Source organism: Globicephala melas, chromosome 13, assembly GCF_963455315.2.
Source record: "Globicephala melas chromosome 13, mGloMel1.2, whole genome shotgun sequence".
NCBI classification, from domain to species: domain Eukaryota; kingdom Metazoa; phylum Chordata; class Mammalia; order Artiodactyla; family Delphinidae; genus Globicephala; species Globicephala melas.
The window spans coordinates 1,748,970-1,773,020 of record NC_083326.1 but is presented as its reverse complement, the minus strand read 5'-3'; the positions used below and the strand labels follow the sequence as shown (position 1 = coordinate 1,773,020).

Here is a 24,051-nt window from a genome sequence, read left to right as displayed (position 1 = left end):
GATATATCCATAGGTATATGAGGAAGGAAAATAAGCAAGTACAGGTAGTTCTTTGTGCCACAAACCCATAATCAATAGCTGGCTCCCTCTCTTTAAGTGATCTCATCTCAGTATGAGTGACAGCAACACTGACCAATGAGAGTAGCTATAACTTGACGTACGTGTGTGTGTGTGTGTGTGTGTGTGTGTGTGTGTGTGTGTGTGTGAAGTGGAGGTGGTATCTGTAACAGACACTGGCTGGTTGCATTTTCCACTTCAGGGTGGAGTCATGGATCTCAAGCTTTGGAAAATTTATTGCATTCCCCCTTGTCAGATTCTGATTTGAGAGAAACACTGAACACCCGGCAACTCTTGGGAAAAAGTTCTGGCAACCATCTTCAGCTGTGACTAATTTGTCCCCTGCCCGGTTGCTGTCCTGGAACTTGAACTCTTATGGAGATCTTAAATAGGACAGTCTGGAAATCTGGATGGTTTTCATGCCCAATTGCTGCTGCATTTATTTTAAAAATATACTCCCCCATTTGGGCAATGACACAGAATGCAGAATGAAAGGTTGTGGTACTATGGTGGTCAGTTCTGGGAAGGGACTTGAGAGAAAACTGAAACGACCAGGCAGCTGAAGTGGCGATGAGAAGAGAGGAGAAAGAGGGATGATGGGGGAGGGGAGCATGGGCCGGGTTTCCTGGGCTGCTGGGGAGGCAGGTTGCAAGGTGAGCAGTTACCAACACCAGCTGGGGACTCGTGTTATTTACCTTATCATAATAGCTATTTAGTGAGACTGTAGGTGATTTCATGTTTCCTATACATGTTTTTCTAAATTTTCCAAATTTTATTCACTAACAGGTTTTGTTTTAGATGATAAAATAAACAGTAAGTGTTTTCCCAAATACTCATTTGCTCTATGCAATGGGTGGAGAATCCATTTTTATTGCTGTTGTTGGGGTCTCAAAGAGAAAAATAATATCTAATGCTAAAGCAGTTCATTACTAAACTAGGAGAAATTTGGACAGACTTTTAGGACTATGTCACTCCTATTGAAAGATGACAAGATGTCCCTTACATATTTGTAGTTGTAATACTGCCCAGTACTATGTCTTATACATTTCAGATACTTTTTAAATTGTATGATTAGAATAAATAAAGTAAAACTATAACCAACAGCACAAAGAAGTATATCTTGTAAGAGAAAACTCTTTGGTCCACTGGTCTTTCATGGAATATAAGACATGATAAACTGCTTCAGAACCATAGTTTTTTTACCCAATCCCAATTCCTGGTGGTTGGTCAAAAGGGGACCAAGTCTCCTAACACTTTACCAAACTTTTTAGATGTAGCTCTAAACCCATGGTTTCCTTAGTGATTTGCTCTGGTCTGTTTCTATTTTTATCCTATGTCACTCCCAAGATGCAAATTTTGTATGTTTACTACTAGGTGTGTAAAATCCCTCAAACTTTTCTTTAAAAAATAACAAAGTTTTAAATATTAGGCTTAGTGTTTTGTGACTTAGTGAATAAGACCATTCTTGCTCTCCCTTTGCATCTCCTTTGTGATTTTTCAGAATGGACACACTCCATCAGGGTCTCTGTTCACCAGATGAGGTGAAGGCTCTGCACAGAGAATTGGCCTCACACCCTGGGCTTGGCCAGCCCCGGCTCCAAAGAGCTCCCTTTATATAAAAAACTAACTGTAGTGGAGATCAAATTGCTTATTAGCTAGTTCCTTATTCTGGGCTCGAATATTTAACCCACTGGCAAGGGTTCTTGAGGGATAACTCAGAAGCTGAGATATACTACTGACCTTGTCAAAGACTTTGGAAAAACAGTGGGGAAAAAAGGAGGTGATGGGAAAAGTCAGAAAAACTGGAACCTAGCACTTTCTCTGCACAAAACTGGTTCAGTGACATTGGACAAACACTTTAACCCTCTGGGTTTTGATTTCCTTGCCTGTCAAGTGGGAGAAGAACACCTATCTGCAAATCTCAGTGGACTCTGAAGATCAAATAAAAGTCAGGAAATGTGCTTTGAAAAGCAGAATGCCCTGTTCAGAGGTAAGGGGTAACTGGGATGTAGCCTCAGGGGAAGCTTTTTATCTCTCTGTGTCTTCAGATCCTCCATCAACATGGGAGCCGACCCGGCACACTCATGCCCACCTTCTCAAGCTCCCCAAGCCCTTCAGAGAAGAATGGGAAACTCCAAGCAGAGGCAGCTCTTGGGACTTGCTCGCTCTACTCTGTTGATCCTCCCTCTTAATGCCTCCTTTTTATCCAACTTGTTCTAAATCCTTATGTAATAGGGCAAACACTCATATCAACTTGCTTTTATAGCATGGAACTTACTACTCTGAAATTTATTTTATGGGTCCTTTTTCCTGTAGAATGGGTGTTTATTTCTAGTCATTAATGGTTAGTCTCTCATTATTCTAATTACTTTCCATATGTGTATATATCTACCTCTTGTCTCCTGATAGCTTTACAAAGTCTTTGAGGGAGGCATGTTTCCTGGTACTTCATCATTTCACCCAGCACCTAGCACCAGGCTCACCACCCTTCATGCCCAGCACCCTTTAACACCAGTGTGTCCTCGATCCCTCCGGGATGCAGTTCCACATTCTCTGCATGGCAACTATACCCTCTTAAAAGTCCATCCCCACTCAACTGCTAACTTCAGTCTAGCTAGGTGCCTTCCCGTAACCCCCCACATACACCCACCTCCAGGTCTTAGCTCATCTGGTGCCTCACTCAATCACTATGCATCCACTCTCAAAGGTTCAAGTCCAGGATTCATTTTTTACTGAACACTGACATCCTTTCTGATCCTGGATCACTATGGCTCCCATTGTTGGCCACTGAGTTCACACAGATTAAACTTGGTCTGCATTTATTCTCTGGTTGTTTTATGTATGCTAACTTAAGTCTCTTTGCAGTACAGTATAAGGAAATTAAGGTCAGGGGCCCTTCCTTGCTTTTCGTTTATTCTGGTCTATTTGTTATATCTTGGCACTATGTTACATGTTAAGTAACTAAAGAGCTCCCAATCATTTTGAAGAATGTAAGCTCTTTATGAAACAGCATATATATTTTATTCCACAAAGTAGTAAAGTCCTCTGAAAGATCAACTATTAAGCTTTAGTCTATAATACTTTGCACACAGTAAACATTCAATAAAAGATCCATTTACCAGAACTTGTGATAACCTGAGCAGTTCCTCCACACACTCACAGCAGCACAGCTAATACCCATGGCACCACAAAGAGGAGTTTTCAGAAGTTATCAAACAGCCATTACCATGACCAAAAATTAAGCACCTGTGCATCTGTGGGACGGGAAAGATGCAGGTGGAGCCTGCCTGGAATCACTGACTTCTTTTTAAATACTCACCTTTTCTATATGTGGCCTTCGCAGGGAGGCAGAATGACATAGGATAAAGGGGTCTGGCGTTGTTTTTATGCTCCGCGAATTGGGGGACCTTAGACTGAAGGCCTGTTAAGAATGAGTGCGTCACTTCCCGTCAAGGACTGACTACAGAACAAAGCCTTCTAAGAAGCTGGAGCACTGCTAGAACCACAACCAAGTTTTGCTTGCTGCACCTGCAGCCCCTGTTTTCTCATCACCCACTTATTCATCACCTCTTTGCCATCTGAATTTGGCACATAGCCCACCACCTCTTAACCATATAAGGCACTAAATACATAACTGTTAACTTGTCTGTTTTCTCCAGAGCCACCAGTATGTTCATCCATATTCTCATCTAACCTCATCTTCTATGAACTCTGCAGCTTGGGCCCTAGTGGCTACCCCATTCTTCTGAAATCCATTCTTCCTTGAGCCCTTGGTTCTTCTCCAACACTTCTGTCATTTCTTCTCTGTATCTGCTTGACCCCCTATTATTCTGCCTCTCTCTTTAAGGTGAGCCACAGGGGTTCCCCCGTCCACCCTCTTTCCTTCATTCTCCACAACTGTCTCCTTTGGTAAACCTCTAGCTCTAGCTCTGTACAGTGCTGCCAACTGCTGCCTCAACAACTCATCTCCTTACACACCAACCAGATTCTCTCTTGGATTTCTATAATTCTGTTCATGTGCCACCACTCTTCCAGTTGCCTGAGGCCAACGTATTGGAACCATCTTTGACTTTAGCTAAAGAGATGAGTCAGGAATTACTCTATTATTTTTTTGCTTGAGCACCTGAGTAGGTAATGATGCTTTTATGATGCTTATAAATCTAGGGGGTGGTCTGGGGGAGGAAGGGCAGGGTAGTGGGTACAATTCAAATAAGAAAGGGATAATTACAATATCATATGAAAAATTCAAAGATGGGATAAGTTTGCCCAACCCAGGCTAGAGGGAGGGAGCAGTCAAGGGAAAAAGACAAATTATAATTTGGTCATTTCGTGACTTTCCTCTGAATAATGAAATGGCTGCCCACTGTCTGCTTAATTAAGCACAAGCCCCAGAGTGTGGGGAAAAACCTTTAAACTCTAGCACGACATTCTTTTCCAACCTTATCTACCATGATTCCCCAACTACAGATCCTAACCTCAATAAAAGTAGACGAAACACCATTTCCCAAATGTTTCTTGGGTATTTCCACCTAAATACGTTTGTTTACATTGCTTCCTTCCTACTCTGTGCTTGCCTCCACTCCCTCCCAACACCATCTCACCATCTCCATTCTCCGAAAGACTCTTCCATCCTTTAAGACCCATCTTGAATGGTAACTACCAAACAGAAGCATTTCCTGGTCCCACATCTCCACCCCCACTGAAAACGTGGCGGTGGCTCACCCTCACTTGGACAGCCCAGCACGTCCTTCTCTGTTGACAGCCCAGTCTCTTCTCTATGACTTTCTGATTGCCGTTACAGTCTGCCTTATGAGTTGCATCCGTTTTCCTCCCCTAAATTATACAGGAGAGCCTTCTGGATTGTAACCTCTTTGACAGCAAAAGCATTGAGTTACTTAAGGACTCCCCCAGGACTTCACCAAGCCATGCATATACTAGACACTAAATAAATAATTTAAAAAGTTTTTCTCTTGTTTTTGTCAATTCCCCTTGAATTCAGTGTGAAGTGCTATACTGGCACAAGCATAGTTCACAATCCTAACAAGTATTCAGTCCTGTTGATTGTTTGTTTATAGAGTGAAGAGATGTTTTTCTGGAGGGTCCTTTCAAAGGCACCATCCTTATCTCTGCCCAGTGACAGGCTAGCCTTTGGAAGCCATGCTTTACTGATTTCTCTGGTCAAGAAAGGTTCCATGTTGTATCAAAGCCAAGTCTGTCAAAATTGTGACTTCTCTGCACCCACACCTGAATCTTCATAATTCTCCAAAGCCACAGAAGTATATATAAAAACGTCCAACAGGACGGGGGAATGTTTGCCAACCGTGGGAAGATAAATGACCTGGAGACTTCATGCTCCAAAGGCAGATTGCTGGATTTCTGGTTCAGCGTAGCAAAAGAGATGCTGTTTATTTGTTTGTTTGTTTTTTTCATTGCCAGAAAGTTATGGGTCACAACATTTAATTTGATTAATTCCAAAAGGAAACCTTAGGAGGAACTGTGGGAGGCTTGATAAAATAAGTATGTGCAATTGTTAAGACAGGAAAGGAAAAAAAAATGACTTCCATTAGAGCCCACAAAGATCACTTCCAGTCCCAAACATGGGTCCCCAGAGATAGCCTGGAAGCCAAATTATTGTCAAAGAGAGGCTTACCTTTTACAACAGCTCACAGCAAAAGAAAACATATAGCTTAACATCCCTCCCACAATTCACTTTTCTGTTTTTTTTTTTCTTTTATTCTCTCTCTCTCTCTCTTCCTTTCCCTTTCCCCCTGCCTTATGTTACTCTTCCCAGCCTGAGCTCTTCTACCAATTAGATATGTATCATTGGATGAGTCACTTGAACTTCCTAAGCTCCAGTATGCTCAAACACCTAAGCAAAATGATGTGTTTATATTACATTATTAAGATTCTTTTACTTCTGAGTGTGAATATAAATGCAAGTTTGCTCTATCTGCTCCTATACAATTGGTCATATTAGTGCTCTAACTTATTTGTTTCTAAGGTGATGAACTGTGGTTTTAGCCTGCACAAAGAACAAGCTAATTTGTTGGTGGATCCTATGAGGTTCCATCTTTTGGAAAGGTGAGATCAAATGGCTAAGTGAAGTCACTTGAGCCAAAGATAAATGGGGTGTCACACAGATTAAGACACGGACCAGAGGCATCTGTTTTGAAACTTCACTGAATAGCTAATTAATTGGCCAACTTGGCCATAACTTCAGCATTTTCTCTTTAACTGCACAATCTAGGGAGGGGTGTGTGTGTGTATATTCAAATTCCATTGTATAAATTTGAGAATCCTAGACTATCATGTCTGGTCAGAACATTTATTGTCCTCGTATCACTTGGGAAAACTGAGAGTCAAAAATATAAAGAGGTCTTTCAGCTGGTTAGCATAGGAGACAAGACTGGGGCAGGTACTCATAATCCTGCTAAACCACACAGCAACCATTCGCTAATTAATCTTTCACTTCCTCCTACAGGATGACCCAGAATTCAACTTGGATTAAGGTTAAACAGACCATACTTCATCAACTTTCCATTTTTTACTCTTCCTTCTTTCCTGGTTTTAACTTTCTCCTCCCATGAGTCCTCTTCTTCCTTCTATTCCAGTTTTAGAAAACCTTCCTCACACATGTTTCTTTTGTATGGTTTTCATGACATTTTGTCCATGTGGTTAATTCCCTCATCTGGATGACTGCTTTGAGGAGACTTTTGTATTATTCTTGGCTTGGGCATCCATTTCCTGCCTGTGAGTGACAACAGAGACTGCCTCCCAAAATGCCCACAGTGCCGATAAGAGGAGCTGGCATAGGGTAAGATAGAGCCACAAGGAGAGGTGGAGTCAGCCAGTCTCAAAGGAATCCAGCTACATACATGGCAGGACTCTGATATCTGAGAGGTGAGCTAAGGATGAATTCTCAGCATCCATTCATCATGAGGAAAGTACCTGACACTGGGGACTCAGGATTGCAACCTTGACTAAGAATGGCATTGGAATAAGAGGTAACAGGTATAAACTTACACTTCTCACTGTTTCCCCAACATCTGATGGGAGCCTGGACAGCAGTGGTCAAAATGCCTGGAGTTCCTGGCATAATTTTAGGTCAAAGTATGCAAAGATTGTTTCCAAGAGGTTGGAACAGGAAGAACATCATTCACACTAGAGACCTCTTCCACCGCCTCATGAGAACTTGGCTCTGAGAGCATACAGCATCATTCTATGTATTGTCACCCTTGGACAGGTTTGCTCTCTCGGAATCTGCTGCATGTCAGGGTGCGTGAGATGGTGGTGCCTGGTGGGAGAGCAGCACAAATGAGGGCCAATAAGGCTTCTCCCAACTCTGAGAGTCTGTGGATTACACCTTCCCACTATTTATCCATTATTTGGCCCCAAGCAAGCATTTTTATAAATGAAGATTTACCAGATGGTGTGCATTTAGAAAATAGGTCAAAAGAGTCACTGCCTTTTGAAACCAAAGAAGCAGTAGGACAGAAGGAGTAAAATACAGGAAAAAGGCAAGGAGTCTGTGTAATTTCTTAGATCTAGGTATGTTGAAAGGGGGCTAACAAGACAATGCATCCATCTGCTGGGGCAGGGGGATGGAGGATGAATGACTTTCCAAGCAGGAAAGAGGAAATGGAGTGTGCAACTGCTGCTATTGCTAAATGGGGTCTCTAATTCCTCTTCTCCATAATGGTAATGACTTCCATTTATATGGTGCCTTTCATCAGTTCTGATCTGAGGGAGCACTCAAAGGCCTCTTTTCACTCCACCCCTAAATCTGGTCCTCAACAGGGTAAAGAATGATATCTGTATTTATGCCATATCTATTTTGGAGAAGACTAGCTCATGTGAAATTGGACATTAAGATGCTATGGAAATGAACCCAGAATGGAGAAGGAAGAGGTCGAGGAAGAGAAGGTGTGGAAGGGAAGATGCTTATTTCTAATCATGACCTTCAGTACCATCCAGCTGAACAGACACCGCGACTCAGATACTCTGAAAGATCTTAATGCCTCCAGTAACCTCAGCCTCATCCTGTCTCCCAGCTTTTAATGGGTCTTGGCACTCTTTGGAGTGTATAATATTAAGGTGAATGCATTGGGTTCCAAGTGCTACTAAGGACATTTTATTCCTGATGCTTTAGGGATTCAGGAATAGAGGGGATATTCAGGATATAGGCAAGGAGAGGCCAAGGTTTGGAAGGAAAGGGAATGATAAGGAATCTGGTCTGTTCCAATAAGATATTCAACAAGATGTGTAGGCATAACTCATATAGACACAGAAGCCACTAACAATTAAGATTCATGAAAATGTTCAGAAAAAAAGAGAAAACCTCACACAACACAAAAATAAGCACCAAGCAGTGGCATAAATAACTCAGGGAATTGGATTTCAGTAAGGACAGAAGTGGAAACCCTGTCAATGTATATATCAATATTTCCAGGCTGATATTTAGAAAAGCTTAGGCCATAAGAAATCCTCCTTCATTGGTTGGGAACTGAATAAAGGAATGTTTTTTTGTCTTAATTACTCTCTTCTGCACTTATCACATAATCACTGTGCAGATGCCCTAGGGGAAAGCATGTAATCAGAGGATAGATGGGATTCTGAGAGGCAGGGTGGTGGTGGGATATAGGGACACTGGGCTGGGGACCAGGACCTGTGTTCTAGACTTGGCCTTAACTAGTTGGGTGACATGCAGCTGAGTTGCAATGCAGTGGGCAAAGCCCTGGGCTTAGAATAAAAAGTGACAGCTTTCTGAACTTGGACAGGTCACTTGATCTCTGAGCCTCAGTGTGCTAATCCATAAAATGGGAATGAAAATATTTCTCTTCTAAGATTGCAGGAAGGATGTTATAAGAAATACATGTAAAATGGCAAACATGCCATACAAAAGAGGTCTGGCCCAACTCTCTGAGTTACAGATGGGCAGATAGTACCCCAGAGAGATAGGATACCATGCCTAAGGTCATAACAGAGTTGGGTGCAGTACTCAATTCCTAGGCTGAATCCAGCTTTCTGTGGATGGCTGCAAAACAAGTAAGCTGGGGAAGGGGAGGGAGAATTTTAAATGAAGTAACGACCACCTTGTGAATGCAAACACAAGGAATTTTGTATGGCTAGAGTGTGGCCGCCCTCAGAGACACAGTGACCGGATGAACCCCTAAGCTGGCAAAATTCAACCAGAACCCAAATGTAATACGGTCCAGACATGCAGAAGTCCCAGTAAGACTGCTGAGAACCCTAATGGCAACAATGGCTCGTTTTAGCTTCTGAGACCTTGTTTCTCAGGTCTGTTAACTTACAACTCTTGCTTGTAGGTTCTCAGCAATAACATACCACCATTGTTTTCTAGCTAAACAATGCCAAGAAAATAGAAATAAGAATGCCTTCTGTCATGGATAGTTCTGGTTCTATGGATAAATTCCACCACACTGAAAGAGAAAGCAACAGTACTTCTCATGTTAAAGTTTAATCTTTTAGCAACTCCTGTCCATGTGGGCTTAATTTATGCTTTGCACAAAAAACAAACACCTTCAACAAAGTCTGATGATCAGAAATGGGGAAACCCAGAAGAGCACATCCACTTGTGCAGACATGAAGTGTGGGCCATTTATCACCTTAGCAAGTGCAGGAAACATGACTGCTAATTGGTCTCTTCATTAACCAAGGAGATCATCTACCACGACAGCAACTCAGAGCTGGGGGTGATTTGGAGCAATATTTAAGTAGCTTCTAACTCATAATCATATCTTTCTTTCTTTCTTTCTTTCTTTCTCTCTCTCTTTCTCTCTCTTTCCTTTCTTTCTTTCTTTCTTTCTTTCTCTCTCTCTCTTTCCTTTCTTTCCTTCTTTCTTTCTCTCCCTTTCCTTTCTTTCTTTCTTCCTTTCTTTCTTTCCTTCCTTCCTTCCTTCTCTTTCTTCCTTTCTCTCTCCCTTCCTTCCTTCCTTCCTTCCTTCCTTCCTTTCCTAATAGATCTTTATTGGAGTACAATTGCTTCACAATACTGTGTTAGTTTCTGTTGTACACCAAAGTGAATCAGCCATATGCATACACATGTCCCCATATCCCCTCCCTCTTGAGCCTCCCTCCCACCCTCCCTATCCCAACCCTCTAGAAAGGAAACCATAAACAAGACAAAAAGACAACCCTCAGAATGGGAGAAAATATTTGCAAATGAAACAACAGACAAAAGATTAATCTCCAAAATATACAAACAGCTCATGGAACTCAATATCAAAAAAACAAACAATCCAGTTAAAAAACTGGCAGAGGACCTAAATAGACATTTCACCAAGGAAGACATAGAGATGGCCAAGAGGCACATGAAAAGATGCTCAACATCACTAATTATTAGAGAAATGCAGATCAAAACTACAATGAGGTACCACCTCAAGCCAGTCAGAATGGCCATCATCAAAACATATTTCTTTTCGAAATCTGCTGGCCTAGAAAATGTCTCTAAATCCTCATGAACAGACCTCTTCACCTTCACTAATTATGGACTCTGCATGAAGGGAGAAGACAAACAAGGGATACACATCATAAACAGAGGTGAAATAGTGCACCCAAAGCTTATCAGGGGTAATCAGTCCTTTAAACCAGGCTTTGGCCAGAGGGTTTGTACTGTTTGGGGGCAGGGAGAGCACGAGGAATCCTTTTAGCTTCTGCAGCTCCTAAGAAAGGAGTTTCTACCTTTTTCCTAGTAAATAACTACTCTGTTCTACAGGAGTCTTTTATCATCTGTGTGATGTGTGGACATGGACAAAGGGATATTTATGCAGAAGTGTGAGGCTTCCATGGCAAGGAAGGTTTATGTGGGTGGGCAGGTTAGCAAGGAAATTCTCCCAGCAACTGACAAGGAATGAGCTCTTCCTAGTAGCCACCAGCACTTCAGTTTAGAGATTAGTGGGCAAATCCCATCCCCAGTGGATATGCAAAGAGACACAGCAGTAGGTTCCAGCAGAGGCAGGAGGCTCACAGCACCTTTCAGTCTGGTTCCGCCCACCCTCACCTTTATGCAGGGAAATGACAGGTCAGGGCTGCACTTTAGGGGTCTACCAAGAGCTGCTTATCAGATGCCAAAAAGAGGACAACATGGCTTTGGTCTGTGGCTTCCTTATCAGGTAGACTTCAAGATTCACTGGTCATCAGCTTCCAATGGCTCTACTGTAGATGTTTCAACCTAGGATGTGTGACTTCTAGAGCTAGCATGTCAGGTAAACTAGATACTCATTCCCATCCGACGTTGATTTTCTTGGGATCTTGTTGGTATTCCTAGAGAGTTTTAGAGGTTTTATCCAACTAGCAAATGTACCATCAGGTCAGATGAAGACTTAGGCATAGCATCTTTAATTAAAAGCATAAAGGTAGTGGGTATGGTTGTAGTCTTGGCAGCTACTGGGGCTGCCTCTGGGCCCACAGTTCTCAGGCAATGGCTCCAAGAGAGGAAAGACAGAAAATAACTGATTAAACAATGCATAAAATGTGCAGCAGACTCACATTTGCAAGGAGACCTGTTTTCATTTGGTTTCTACCTCTCTGCAAACTAGTGAACCCAACGTGCCAAAGATGGCGGACTGCTGCAGGGCAGTGCCCAGCAACCAAGTAACAAGACAGTCCAAGTCTGAAGAAAACTCGGCCTTACCTGGAGATAAGGAGGAGTCATAGGAACTTCTCTCCTTGCGGTTCATCTTGAAGGCTTGGATGTCCTTTTCCCTGTACGTCCCAAAGCCTTCATAGCTCCTCCTTTTACTCCCACTCACATCACTGTCCCACTTGTCGTTCGGAGGGTTCATCTCACTGAACACATCCAGGCTCTCTGGTCTTGCGCTGCTGCCGTCCCCGCCATTGCCAGAGTACCGTTTTGTGCACGAGTCCACAGGCTCGCTGCTCAAGTCACCTTTGTCCTTGGCCTGCGTCCAATGCTGGGCATCAGAAAGTGACAGCGTAGACAGGGTGTCCACTTCAAAGTTGTTCTTCGATGCTTTGTGGCTGGCTTCACTGTGCTGGTACTTCTGCTTCTCCTTATGCTTGTTTTTCTCACTCACAAGGGAGAGCTCTTTGTCTGCACTGCTCAGCCGTTCGCTCAGGATGTGGCTGGAGAAGCCTGTGGCTTTGCCTGCAAAGAGACCACTCAGGTTGTCGTGGGTCCCCAGGAGCCGGTCTTCCTTGTGCTTATGCTTATGTTTGTGTTTCCTCTTGTGGAGCCGACCACTGGACAGACCGGCACTGCCCACCTTGGGAGGATTCAGGGATGGCTGCCTGTCACCGAGGCCCATGCCCACGGGCCCCTGCAGGTGCACTCCATGCTTTGCTTTATGCTTAGCCGTACCAGACATCTTCACATGGGAGCTTGTGTGAAACTGAGGTGGTGGCACTGTTGGCCTCATGAATGGGGACGCTGCTCCGAGCGTGTGCGACAGGTACAGAGGAGCTGGGTACTGACTGTAATAACCAAGGTTCATCATAGGCATTGATGTGTAAGGCATTCCATAGGGTGCATAGTAACTTCCACTGGGAATAGGGTAGCTGAACCCTTGTAAAAAAGGCACCTTTGTCATGGTGTCATTGGTTTTTGCAGGCCTACCACGCTTCTTCTTTGACTTTAAGTCTGAAGTCCTACGAAGATAGAGCAACGGGTCATACTGGATATATGGCACCGGGTAATAGTGATCAAAATTAATCCGAAAAATGCTGGGATATGGATTCTCATGGTAAAAAGTATAACTCCGGTGAGAGATCCTGAACACTTGGAACTTGGTGATGAGCTCTTCCAGGTCTGCCAGAAACTGGAGATCATCACGGTTTTGCAGGCTTTTCCGTTTCCTCTTGTGCTTTGGCTTCTTGAGGCTTTCGTGGGCCAGAAAGTTGTCCACGATGAGATGCTTCTGCCGGTGGCCATGCCGGTTCTTTGTGCTGGTGTCAGATGGGATGGCCTCCGGGTTGTCCAGGGAGCAGAAATCAAAAGAGTACCTCCGTCGGGATTCGGAACTCTTCTCTGCTTGGTCAGACGTGCTGTTGTTGTCTGTCCCAATGCCACTGTCACTCGGGATCGTCTCCTCACTGTGGGACTCGCTCACAGGGGACAGTGTTATCTCCTTGAGTGACCCGATCTCGCAAAGGTGTGAAGGGGAGTTGGCCATCAGCCTGGGTGGAGACAGCTTCCAGGTCCCACTATGGATTCCCTTTTGGGTTTTGGTTGGAAGAGCACTGATGGGCTGGAGATTTGGCATAGTTTTCAACTCTGAAAAGTTGGTTTCAGTGCTGGCGGGGCTCAGGTTGCCATTGGACCCACCTAACTGTGTCGAAAGTGGGTGCATAGCTGCTGGTGAAGACGCCACAAGTGACTGAAAGTTGGAAGGCACGACGGGAACATCCGGCTGGCTAGAAACTGGCCTCGGGTGCTTGATGGCTGTTTTGGGTTCTTCGGATGGGGGTGGCAGCTCTGCCCTTGGCTTCCTGCCCCTCTTCTTGCCAATGTAGATGGTGCCCCTCTTACTGACATTTATCTGCTTGCCCAATTTGCTCTCGATTGCTGCTGCCCCAGGGCTGGTCTCTGGGGGAGCTTTGGCCTTCAGCGCAATGCTGCTGGAGCAGGACAAGATCTGGTTCAAGATATTTTTCCTTTTGAGTGTTTTCATCTTATTGATAGTTTTGATGGTCTTCTTATCTAACACCCCAAGCTTTCCAACTTTTTTGTGAAATTTCATCTCACTCATGGGTTTGTCCTCTCCTGGCACTAATTGGGCCAACTTAGCTAAACTACGTCGTCTCTTTCTTTTCTTGGTTCCAGGAAATTCCCGGCTGATGGGACTGACTGGACTGGTGGAGGTCCCCTCATGAATTGTCTCAACCGTGAGCAAAGGCTGCTTCTTTGGTCGTCCCCGCTTCTTTTTTACCGGCGTGATCACAGTAAGACTGTCTGTGTTGGTGTACAGAGGGCTGGACGGGGTTATGGGGTAAGCAGATGGCGGTTCCACCATCAGTTTATCGGAGGTGGCCATGACTGCCTCCCGAAGGAGACTGGTGGGTTTTGGTTTGCTGCACGTCCACCTCCGTTTTGCAGCGAATTTGGGGTGCTGGATTTCTGGCAGCTTTCTTGGAGAGTGATCTGTGCATGTTGGAGGTGTCACGACCATGGGTGGCTTCCGCTGCTTAGATACACCTCCAGGGACAACCTTCTCAGCATTTCCACCAGTTTCAAGGCCAGCTGAGGGGGACTCGTTCTCTATCATTTTACCCAACTTAGGGACACGGGGATCTTTCTTATTACCCTCGGGGTTGGAAAGTATCCTATTAACTACTTCGCTGCTCATAGTGATTCCAGAAGCCAGGGCTTTCTCTGGCATGATCTTTTCCACCACTGCTTTGATGGACTGTCTCTTTTTCCTCTTATGGCTGCTTGGATCTAGGCAGGGTGCCTTGATAGGGATAGTAATCCGGACATGGCTTGAGTCATTTTCAGGATTACTGACGGAACTCACATTCTGCCTGACTGGTGATGCCTCTTGGGCATTATCTGCAGAGTAGCCTTCCCGTTTCCCTTCTGTATTGTCAAATGCTTTCTGAGCATTCTTGACCCAGTCTAGGTCTGAGTTTGGTATGGTTTGACTTATCACATCTTTTTTACTGGACTTTTTCTTGCTGCCTATAGTAGTAGGTGGTTCTGGGGGCTCCTTTGCACCTCCTCCATCTTGATCTACCAAGGGCTGGAGCCCACTGCACTCAGCAGAGCTGCTGGGTGGAGCTGGTGAGCTGTGGTTGCTTGGAGATGAAACCACACCTCCCAAGAGCAGATCTTTGCTACTGTTGGACAACTGACTCCATGTGCTCCCTGCACTGCCTTTCTTACCCTGGGCCTTTGCAAAGGAAGCCAGGGGCTCAAGAGCTGGGATCTTGCTGGTGCTTGCAGTTTCTCTGCCAGACTCTGTACTGATGAAGCAATTCTGAGTGGCAGGTCCATTGTCAGAGTTGGTGGACCAGTCCACGTGGTTCTGGCTGCTGCTTTTTTGCTGGTGCTTTGGTTTTAAGGTGTCACCGGTGAAGTCCTGTGGGAGGCCTGGGTCATAATGGAGAGCTGAGTGTTTCTGTGGCCGCTCGTAAGCCTAAGGGTGGGTGGAGTGGAGAAGGAGAGAGAGAGAAACAAAGATCAGCACGGTGAAACTATTTAAAATTTAATGTCAAAAGGCTTAATTATTCAAAAGTTGGAAACAGACACCTTTAATTCCAGAATGCTTTGTGAAGGTTTTTTTCAATTTCTTTAGTAAAAATACATTGTGTTGATTTTGAACATTAATAAGGATGCTATAATCGCTGTCTTTCTCTCCCTAGATAACAGGAACTTTAACCTATCTTGGTTTAATGCAATCTCAGAATAAGAACTGTTTAGAGTCAGGAGGGGCCCTAAAGGTCCCTCAGTCCAATGCTTCTATTTTCCAAATGAAGACGCTAAAACTTTAGCCATGAAGAGTCCTGCCCAAGGTGGCAGAGTTCAGGAGAGCATCTGAACTTCCAGACTCCCTGCACGCGTTTCCCTAACTCCAGCTGCAGCTTATTTTTGCCCCAGCTTCTTCTCAAACACACATCTTTCCCTTGCTTCTGCCTACTGCAGTTCATTTCTGTTTGGAGTTTATCCTGGAGTTTAGCATCTCTGCACTCAAACAAGCAACTCATTAGGAACCACTGCAACAAGGAGAAAAAGCACAAGTTGAGGAATTAAGGGGGGGGGAAGTTTGATGACTGCGTGGGGAAAAGTGGGCCAGTCAAGGGCATAGAGAAGAAACGAAAAGAAGCAAAGAAACATGGAAGAGCCCTCAAATCTCTGCCGACTCTAGGAGTGGTGCGTGTTTGGGAGTGAGCCTGCTAAGACATCCTTAAGCCCACATTAGGCCCTGACTACTCTCTTGAGAAAACGCGTGGATATTCTCAAAAGGAACCTTGGAAAAAGAAAAAAAAGAAAAAAAAAAAAAAAAAAAAGGAAACAAGTCTCCTGGACAAATGTGCCAGGAAAAAAAAATAATTATCATTCAAGATCACTCCATTGGACTTTGTCAGCTGTGTTTTTCCCTACATTGGCTCTACATGAACGTCTTCAGACTTTGCACCTTCCTTAGACTAACTCTTTGGCCAGCAAAGGCAGAACGTGTGCTAGAGACACAACATATCAAACGTCTATAAACTCACAAAGGGAATGGATAGTGAACACACTGTTTTGAGATATTAAGCTATTTTTAATATAGATATGTTCACATTGTTCCAGATAGAGTTTAAGCCAGGCTACCAGTACAAAGAAAGCAGTCTTTAAAGCTTATTATAAGTCCTGTTTTATACACAGAGGATGTATTTCCCTAAGATTTGTTAAAGGGAAAATATTAGTAAATTAAGAAAGCTTTGATAATATCCCAACTAAGAAGTATATGATAATGGCTTAGTGAATTTAGGAAGTTTTAACCTATAATATGTATCTGTCTGTTTACCTGTCTATGTATGTATGTACTGTATGTGTCTATCTAGCTGGCTAGCTAGCTAGCTATATATCTATCACCTATCTCTTCTCTGTCTTTTGCCATTGATGCTATAGGATTTACGCTTTATTAGAAAACATTTCTTATTGTCCCTGGTAAGAGTCAAAATGCAGATGGCAGAAAGAATTATGGGTAAAATTCAATATAGTAAAGCAACCAGGGTTTCATTCACACCAGTTCCTGGAATCCCTAGCGTTATTTTCTGCCTCCCTGATTTTGTGAAATCCTGTTTATACTTCCAATATTGAAGCATATTTTTTAAGAATCATGAGAGAGCTTCCCCTGGCCTGTTAAGTGCCCAGGAGAAAATTAAGAAAAAAAAGTATTTAATTTTTTCTTCACCTTGCAGTTTATAGTAGAGACACTGCCATCATCATCTAGAGAACTAATCCTGACACTTGACTTTGGCCGCTAGGTATTACTGCCGTGGACATAGGCTCTATCTCATTTTTGGCAAAATAGAGAAATCTTATTCATGGCATAAAATAGTAAATCCTACTTATCTTTTATGAGTCAGGGCTTTGTTAATTTGTCATTTATGCTTTGGATTTTAGCTGGCACTATGTGTATACTCACAGGATGACAGGCTAGAAGAGGGCTTGGAAACAAAATTTCCCACTTCTTTGGGTGACAAAATAATTGGTTGCTCACACTAGAACATTCTAGAGAGTCAGTGGTAGTACTTAATAAAAACTGTAGGACAAAAGGTTTAAGTTATTTTGGACCTGGGCAAAACAGCACTCACCTCTCACCTCTACCCTTGTCATCAACCCCTCTCCACTTTTCCAGATCTGTATACTGAAGTCCACAGAGGGGCTTCGTGGTAAAGCTGGAATCTTCACCTCTAATTCCCATCAGTTTTTCCCTATTGCTCCATCTTACTCTTGGCAACTAGCAGAGTCCTTCATTAACTTTTCTTTATGTTCTAATCTCAGCTCAATCCTAGTGAGGCCCCCTACCTTATAGAAATACTCCTATTGTAAGTTTTCATGAAACCATGTATCTCATCTTTGTTGTACTTATCATAGTTTTAAATTTACATTTGATTTTTGTACTAATTGAATTAATGCCTGTCTCCCTTTCTAGCCTGTATACACCATCACAGAGATACCAAGTACAGTGCCTGGCAAATAGTAGGCACTCAATAAACAGTTATTGAATAAATGAAGGAACATCTGCTTTACTATGGGTATTCCATTTTGTCATTAGTGAGATTAATGACCTGCATATTGCAACATATTGTCTGCAGACACTGTTACCTCCTTCAGCCTAATTTCTTATGCCATTCCTTCTGCATGCACCATTGTCTCTCATGAATATATCTATCACAATCCTTGTAATGCGATGTGCCATTTATTTGTATACTTTTCTGTCTCTCTCTCCTAGACTGTAAGTACTTTGAGGTCAGACACACTCATTTATCCTTTTATCTCCAGTATCTATTACAAAGCAAACCACCCAGAAAGTTCTCAATAAATGTTTGTTGAACGAACAAACAAAATAATATTTAAGATGCCTATTACCATGACAAAATATATGGCTGCACACAAAAGACAATAAGCCACCAATCACTCATTTCATAATGGCTCATGATGAAACTGGAGGGCTCAGATGCATTACATGTTGAACAAAAGATTGTTCCCAAATACTTAAGGACTAAAGGCACTTGCAAGGTAACTCCCCTTCAGCGCAATTTTTACTGTTAGTTCTTTCTCATCTCCCATTAATTGTTTCATTTTCCAATTAACCCTGCTTCTGGGGAAGCCCATGTGACTGTCAGGAGGGTGGATTTCACTCTGGCAATTGAAAGGTGGGGCCTGCTCACTTACACTCAGGGCAGACCAGCTGAAAGTAAGCAGTTAAGCATGCCTGGTTCCCAGTGCCTCCATCTGGACACTGCCTGATCCCATTGTTTCTACCATTTCAGCTGCAATTTGCCCTGCTGGGAGAGCTTGGCAATCAAAGGGCAGGGTGGACAAAAGGGAAGCACAACAAAAGATCAGCAGTAATGGGGGGGAAATGGTGCTTTAAACCCAGCGCTCAGACGGCTGCAGTGAAGGGGCAAAGAGGACTGAGAATGAGTGCTTTTTAAGGGGTCCAGAAGAACAAGGCTTCCTTCCAGCAGTGGCTGATGGCTATATCTCGTTGCATTTCACAAAATCCCATTTCTTCATCTGTCAGCCATGACAGATTATATACACAATGGTGAGACTGTCAGTTCCAATATGCCCTTCACTGAGAACTGAGCACTTACTCCATTGAGACAGAGCCAGACATCGCAAAACAGGCTCCCGGCTCAATGCAAGGGCAAGCGAGCTCTCCCTCCCATCCTTCTCCAGAGGTCTGGGGATATTATTCCATATAGGGGGCTTTGACTTGGGGCCTTATTAACCCACATAGCACTTGTTTCCATTTCCCCTTTAGATTTTTCTGGGGGATCAGACCTGAATCTTCTATGGACTTTATACTACCCTCAGCCCTCAGCAGGGCTATCTCTGAAACGGTTAGCAAATAAGGGAATACTACATTGGGCCAGATTATTTTTATGGAAGGCTTTTAATACCGTCAAGCTCAGCACGTCTCTTTGAAACTGTGCACCTCAGATTGGGACTTGAACCCACATGCTGGGATTCGAACCCAGCCTAAATCCAGACTGGGACTTGAACCCATGCGGCCAGGACTTGAATCTGGCCAAAACCCTGATTAGGGCTTGAACCCACATGGCTGGGACTCGAACCTGGCCAAAACCCACGATCTTCCAACTGAGATCACACACCTGGTTTCAGGACTTAAGAAGCTCAGATTCTTGATATCTCATCGCAGAAAGAATTCAGTGAGAGACAAAGTGATCGGTAAGAAGTGGATTTATTTAGAGAGAAACACACTCCACAGACAGAGTGTGGGCCGTCTCAGAAGGTGAGAAAGGCACCAGGGTATGGGGTTGTCAGTTTTTACAGGAGCGGGTAATTTCATAGGCTAATGAGTGGGAGGAGTATTCCAGCTATTTGGGGAAGGGGCGGGGATTTCTAGGAATTGGGCCACCACCCACTTTTTGATCCTTATGGTTGGCCTTGAAACTGTCATGGTGCCTGTGGGTGTGTCATTTACCTTGCTGATGTGTTACAATGAGTGTATACTGAGGCTCAAGGTCTAGTGGAAGTCGACCTGTCTGCCATCTTGGACCCAGTTGGTTCTAATCAGTTCATGTCATGTCCTTGGGCTCTGTCATTCTTTCTAAGGTTGTGTGCTGCCCCCTTCCCTCCAGTTTCATCTTGGCTGCTTCCCCATCCCCACAAATTGATTGATTGTGGAACTCACAGTCAATTCTGAAGGTATGGCTTACTTTTTATAAGAGCAGTGCTTTCCATGCACCTTGAGCCTAGGCCAAATATTCATCAGGGAAACACCATTCTCAAAACACTAGACAGATTTCTCTCCTACAGAATGTGTGTATGGAAGGAAGTCCTTCTGTAATGTGAAGAATTATTTTGTAAAGTAGATAACTATCTCCTCCCCCACAACCAACGTATAAATTGGCTTATACAGAATCTAAATTTTGTACAAGTCAGATTTCTTTTTAAAAAGCACTTTATTTTTACATAATTTTAAAAACAAGCATTAAATCACTGCATAAAAACTTAAAAGTCTGTGAAAATGGAAGAAAGGAAGTCACCCAGCCTTATCTCAGGCTTATCTAAAGCAAGTTTTGTCACAATGAGAGGACGACATGACGATTTGGGTCTGAGAAAAATCATATCAAAAATCAAAAATCAAGCATGACTTTGTGGATGATAAACTACTCTTTTGGGTTAGCTGTGTTTGTGCTACTTTTGACAGCAATAATTTAAATTTACTGTTTGTGGGATATTTTGCTTTACGTGAACAGGAAAATGTGCCTGGGTATGAAGGAACGAGGGGAGCTTTATCTCTTATTTTGGCACCTGGTACTTCTCGAGATGTGGTCCTAGATCCCTGTATCAGAGCCACCTAAGGTACTGGTTACTAATACAGATTCCTAGGCCCCACTGCAGATAGGCTCATTTGCCATCTCCCAGGGTGGGACCAAGGAATGTGCATTTTAACATGCTCCCCAGATAATTCTGATATATAATTGAGTTGTAAAACCACTTATCTAATGTTTTAACACCATAATTCCTCTGGGGTGGGGCTCTTCCGTGGTTGCTGTGACATTCACAGCACGTTTTGGTGGTAAATATGCAGAGCAAAACACCACAGACCTGTTAGGATATGTAATTTGGCACCACTGAGTATTCCTGTTTTGCTCTCTGAACTCTTTGTAATTTACATAGTAAGAAACTCTAACACAGTCCATCCTCTGTTTAGGTTTTCCAAGTACACTGCATGGTGGGCAGAGGTCAGTTATATGGGTGGATGAAAATACTGTCCTTCCAGAAAGAACTAGGCATGCAGGGGTTCGTGACCTCCCACCCTGGGATTTCTATTTCCCCAACTCATCCAAGCCAATCCCCAGAGTTCTGGGGAATCTTGGCATTCCACCCCTGAGTCTTGAAGCAAGTGCTCAAGCCTGAGCAAGAGCTGAGTGTGGGAGAAAAGGAATGCAACCACACACTGTCTGATTAAAGGTTCTCAACCCTGGCTGCATGTTAGAATCATCCAGGAAGCTTCATAAAGAACACCATAGCTGGGATCTGATCCAGACCAATTAAGTCAACATTCTAGAGGTGGGACCTGAACAGTAGTACATTTTTCAAAGCTCTCAGTTATCCCAATGTGCAGACAGAGTTGAGAACCACTGGATTATATCAAAGACAGGGGTCTGGGTTAGGGACTAAAGAGGCTCTGATATTATCAGGAGATGTTCCAGCTCAGTGGTTTTCAAATGTGTTCCACAGAGTCCTAGGATTTTGTAAAGACATTTCTGAACTGTAGCCAGTGGCTTGGGCAACAGAGAAGCTCCATTCTTTTAACCCCCAATTGAACAGAGCAGCCTTGCAAAGGATTTCATTAAAGAGAAAGGAGGTGGAGAGAGATGGTTCTGTCACTTAAGAAAAGACTGAAAATTACCATTTAGGCTCATGAATAGGAGGAATGCACATGCCAGCTTCCATTGAACTTGCTCTCAAAGCATCTCTCCTCAGCCCAGTTCGTTCCTGCATTTGCTAATGGTAGGTAGAGAAGAATGTCACTAAGTACCCTATTTGAACCACGGCTTTATGATCCTGTGATTCCACAGAATTCCATGAATGTCTGTGTCCTTTCAAAATTCATACGTTGAAATCCTAACTCCCAGTGTCATGGTATTAGGAAGTGAGGCCTATGGGAGCACAATGTGATTAGATCATGAGGGTGGAGACTTCATGAATGGGGTTAATGCTCTTATAATAAAAGAGACCCCAGAGAGCTCACTTGTCCTTCACCATGTGAGCACACAGAGAGAAGACAGCCATCTATGAACGAGGACGCAGGCTCTTGCCAGACACTGAATCTGCCAACGCCTCGCTCTTGGAATTCCCAGCCTCCAGAACTGTGAGAAATAAATTTCTGTTTTTACAAGGCACTCAGTCTATGGTATTCCGTTATAGCAGCCCAAACAGACTAAGACAATGGAACACAGAAAAGCCCCTAAATGGACATGAAGTTTCCAGTTACATATATACAGTCCTCATTTCCTGTCACATGAATTGCCCTGGGAAGTTACCTTAGTGTGGTTCCCATAGGAACAATTCCTGATTTGCTGTTTGGGGACTGTGAGTGATATTAAAGCACTCCTTTTATTGGGGGTGATAACAGCTTACACAAATACAGAGGCACTATCATATGCTTCCTTGAGTACACAGTAATTCTGCATAATTAATGATTGCGGACTTGGTTCCAACCATAATGGTATTAATAGGTATTAGACTTAACTTTTCTATGGAAATAAACATAAAACTATGAAATACATGAAACAACTATTTTCAGGCTTTGAGCAACAGGTAATATGGGCCGTGATTCTAGATAGAAGGAAACTCTGCCATATCCCTAGTTTTCTGCCCAGGAGAACTTTCTAAACCTGGGCACAGGGAAGTGGAATCCAGAGAACTGTAATTTCACTGGGTAGAGGAAACAGAGATTATAGTTTGAGACTTTTGAGGGGACTAGAACTTGGGGGACAGGGCACCTGAGAAGAGGGAGATATGTAGAAAAAGAATCCTAGAAACCTTAATAGAAATACCCTATGTCTTTGGCCAAACTTTAATCTGCACTTGAGGGCAAGATTCCACGAAGCATAGCAGATATTTGCTACTGGGGGCTATAAGCTGAACATAGAGTCCTAAGGTCACAAAATATTGGGCAGTGTTGGATTTCTGACTAGCCAGAATGGGGAGACTTTAATAAATATCCCAGACGGTCAGTTGATATCCCAGAATTGGTACTCCTTAAGAGTAGGATTACTCAAGCCCTAGCATAAAAGCTAGCAAAGTCTAAAAAGAATCCTTAATAAGATAAAGCAAATCTGCCAGTAAATTAACTACCAATCAGAACAAAAGTAAAACTCTTCAAAGGAAAACAAAGAATTATTAGACAAACACTGAAGCAAATATGACGCATACCCAGGAGGGTAGATATAGATCCAAGGCCCTCAAAACAGCCATTATAAAGATGGTCAAGTAGTAAGGAAAAGATGGGAATAACTGATGAACATACGGGAAATCTCAGCACAGAGATGGCAACTATACCAAAATAACAAAATGAAATTCTAAATTGGAATAATACAATATCTGAAATGAAAAATTCTCTTGATGGGCTTAATATAAGCATACAAGACACAGTAGAAGAGAAGCTCAGAGAACATGAAGAAAAGACAGCAGAAATTATCCAAATTGAGGGGTGAGTAGGGTGGGAGAGGGAGATTAAAAAACAAACAAACAAACAGCACTTCAGTGACCTATAGAAAAGTATCAAGTGGTCTAACATACATATAATTAGAATGCCAGTAGAGAAGAGAGAATAATGCATGTGGATTCACATAGCTAAGAATCTCAACGAATCCCAAGCAGAATAAGCACACAAAAAAACTACATCTAAGTACATTGTAAACAAATTGATGAAGTCCAAAGAGAAAATGTTAAAAGCAGCCAGAGAAATAAGACACATTATATACAGGGAAATAGTGACAAAAACAATGTCTGATTTTTATCAATAAAAATCAAGCCAGAAGACAATGAAATAATATCTTTAAAGTACTAAAATGAAAATAAAGTCAACTTAAATTTCTCTATCCCATGAAAACATTCTTCATATATGAAGGCAAAATAAAGATATTTTCAGATAAATAAAAAGTGAGGGAATTCACTGCTGGTAGACCTGAATTACAAGAAATGTAAAAGGAAGTTCTTTAGCCTAAAGCGAAATAACACCAGATAGAAACTCAGATCTACATGAATGAATGAAGAACATGGAAATGGTAAATATGTGGGCATATATACAACGTCTTATT

At 42.9% G+C, this 24,051-nt stretch overlaps 1 protein-coding gene across 4 annotated transcripts in view; it reads right to left on the bottom strand.

The window, feature by feature from the left end:
• The window catches only part of SETBP1 (SET binding protein 1), a 375,356-nt gene that overhangs the window by 99,352 nt on the left and 251,953 nt on the right, over positions 1–24,051 (bottom strand). For all 4 annotated transcript variants that reach the window (XM_030847934.2, XM_070047000.1, XM_070047001.1 and 1 more), the window contains exon 4: positions 11,711–15,170. In XM_030847934.2, coding sequence (XP_030703794.1) covers positions 11,711–15,170 — 3,460 coding nt within the window. The remainder of the gene's footprint in view (positions 1–11,710; positions 15,171–24,051) is intronic.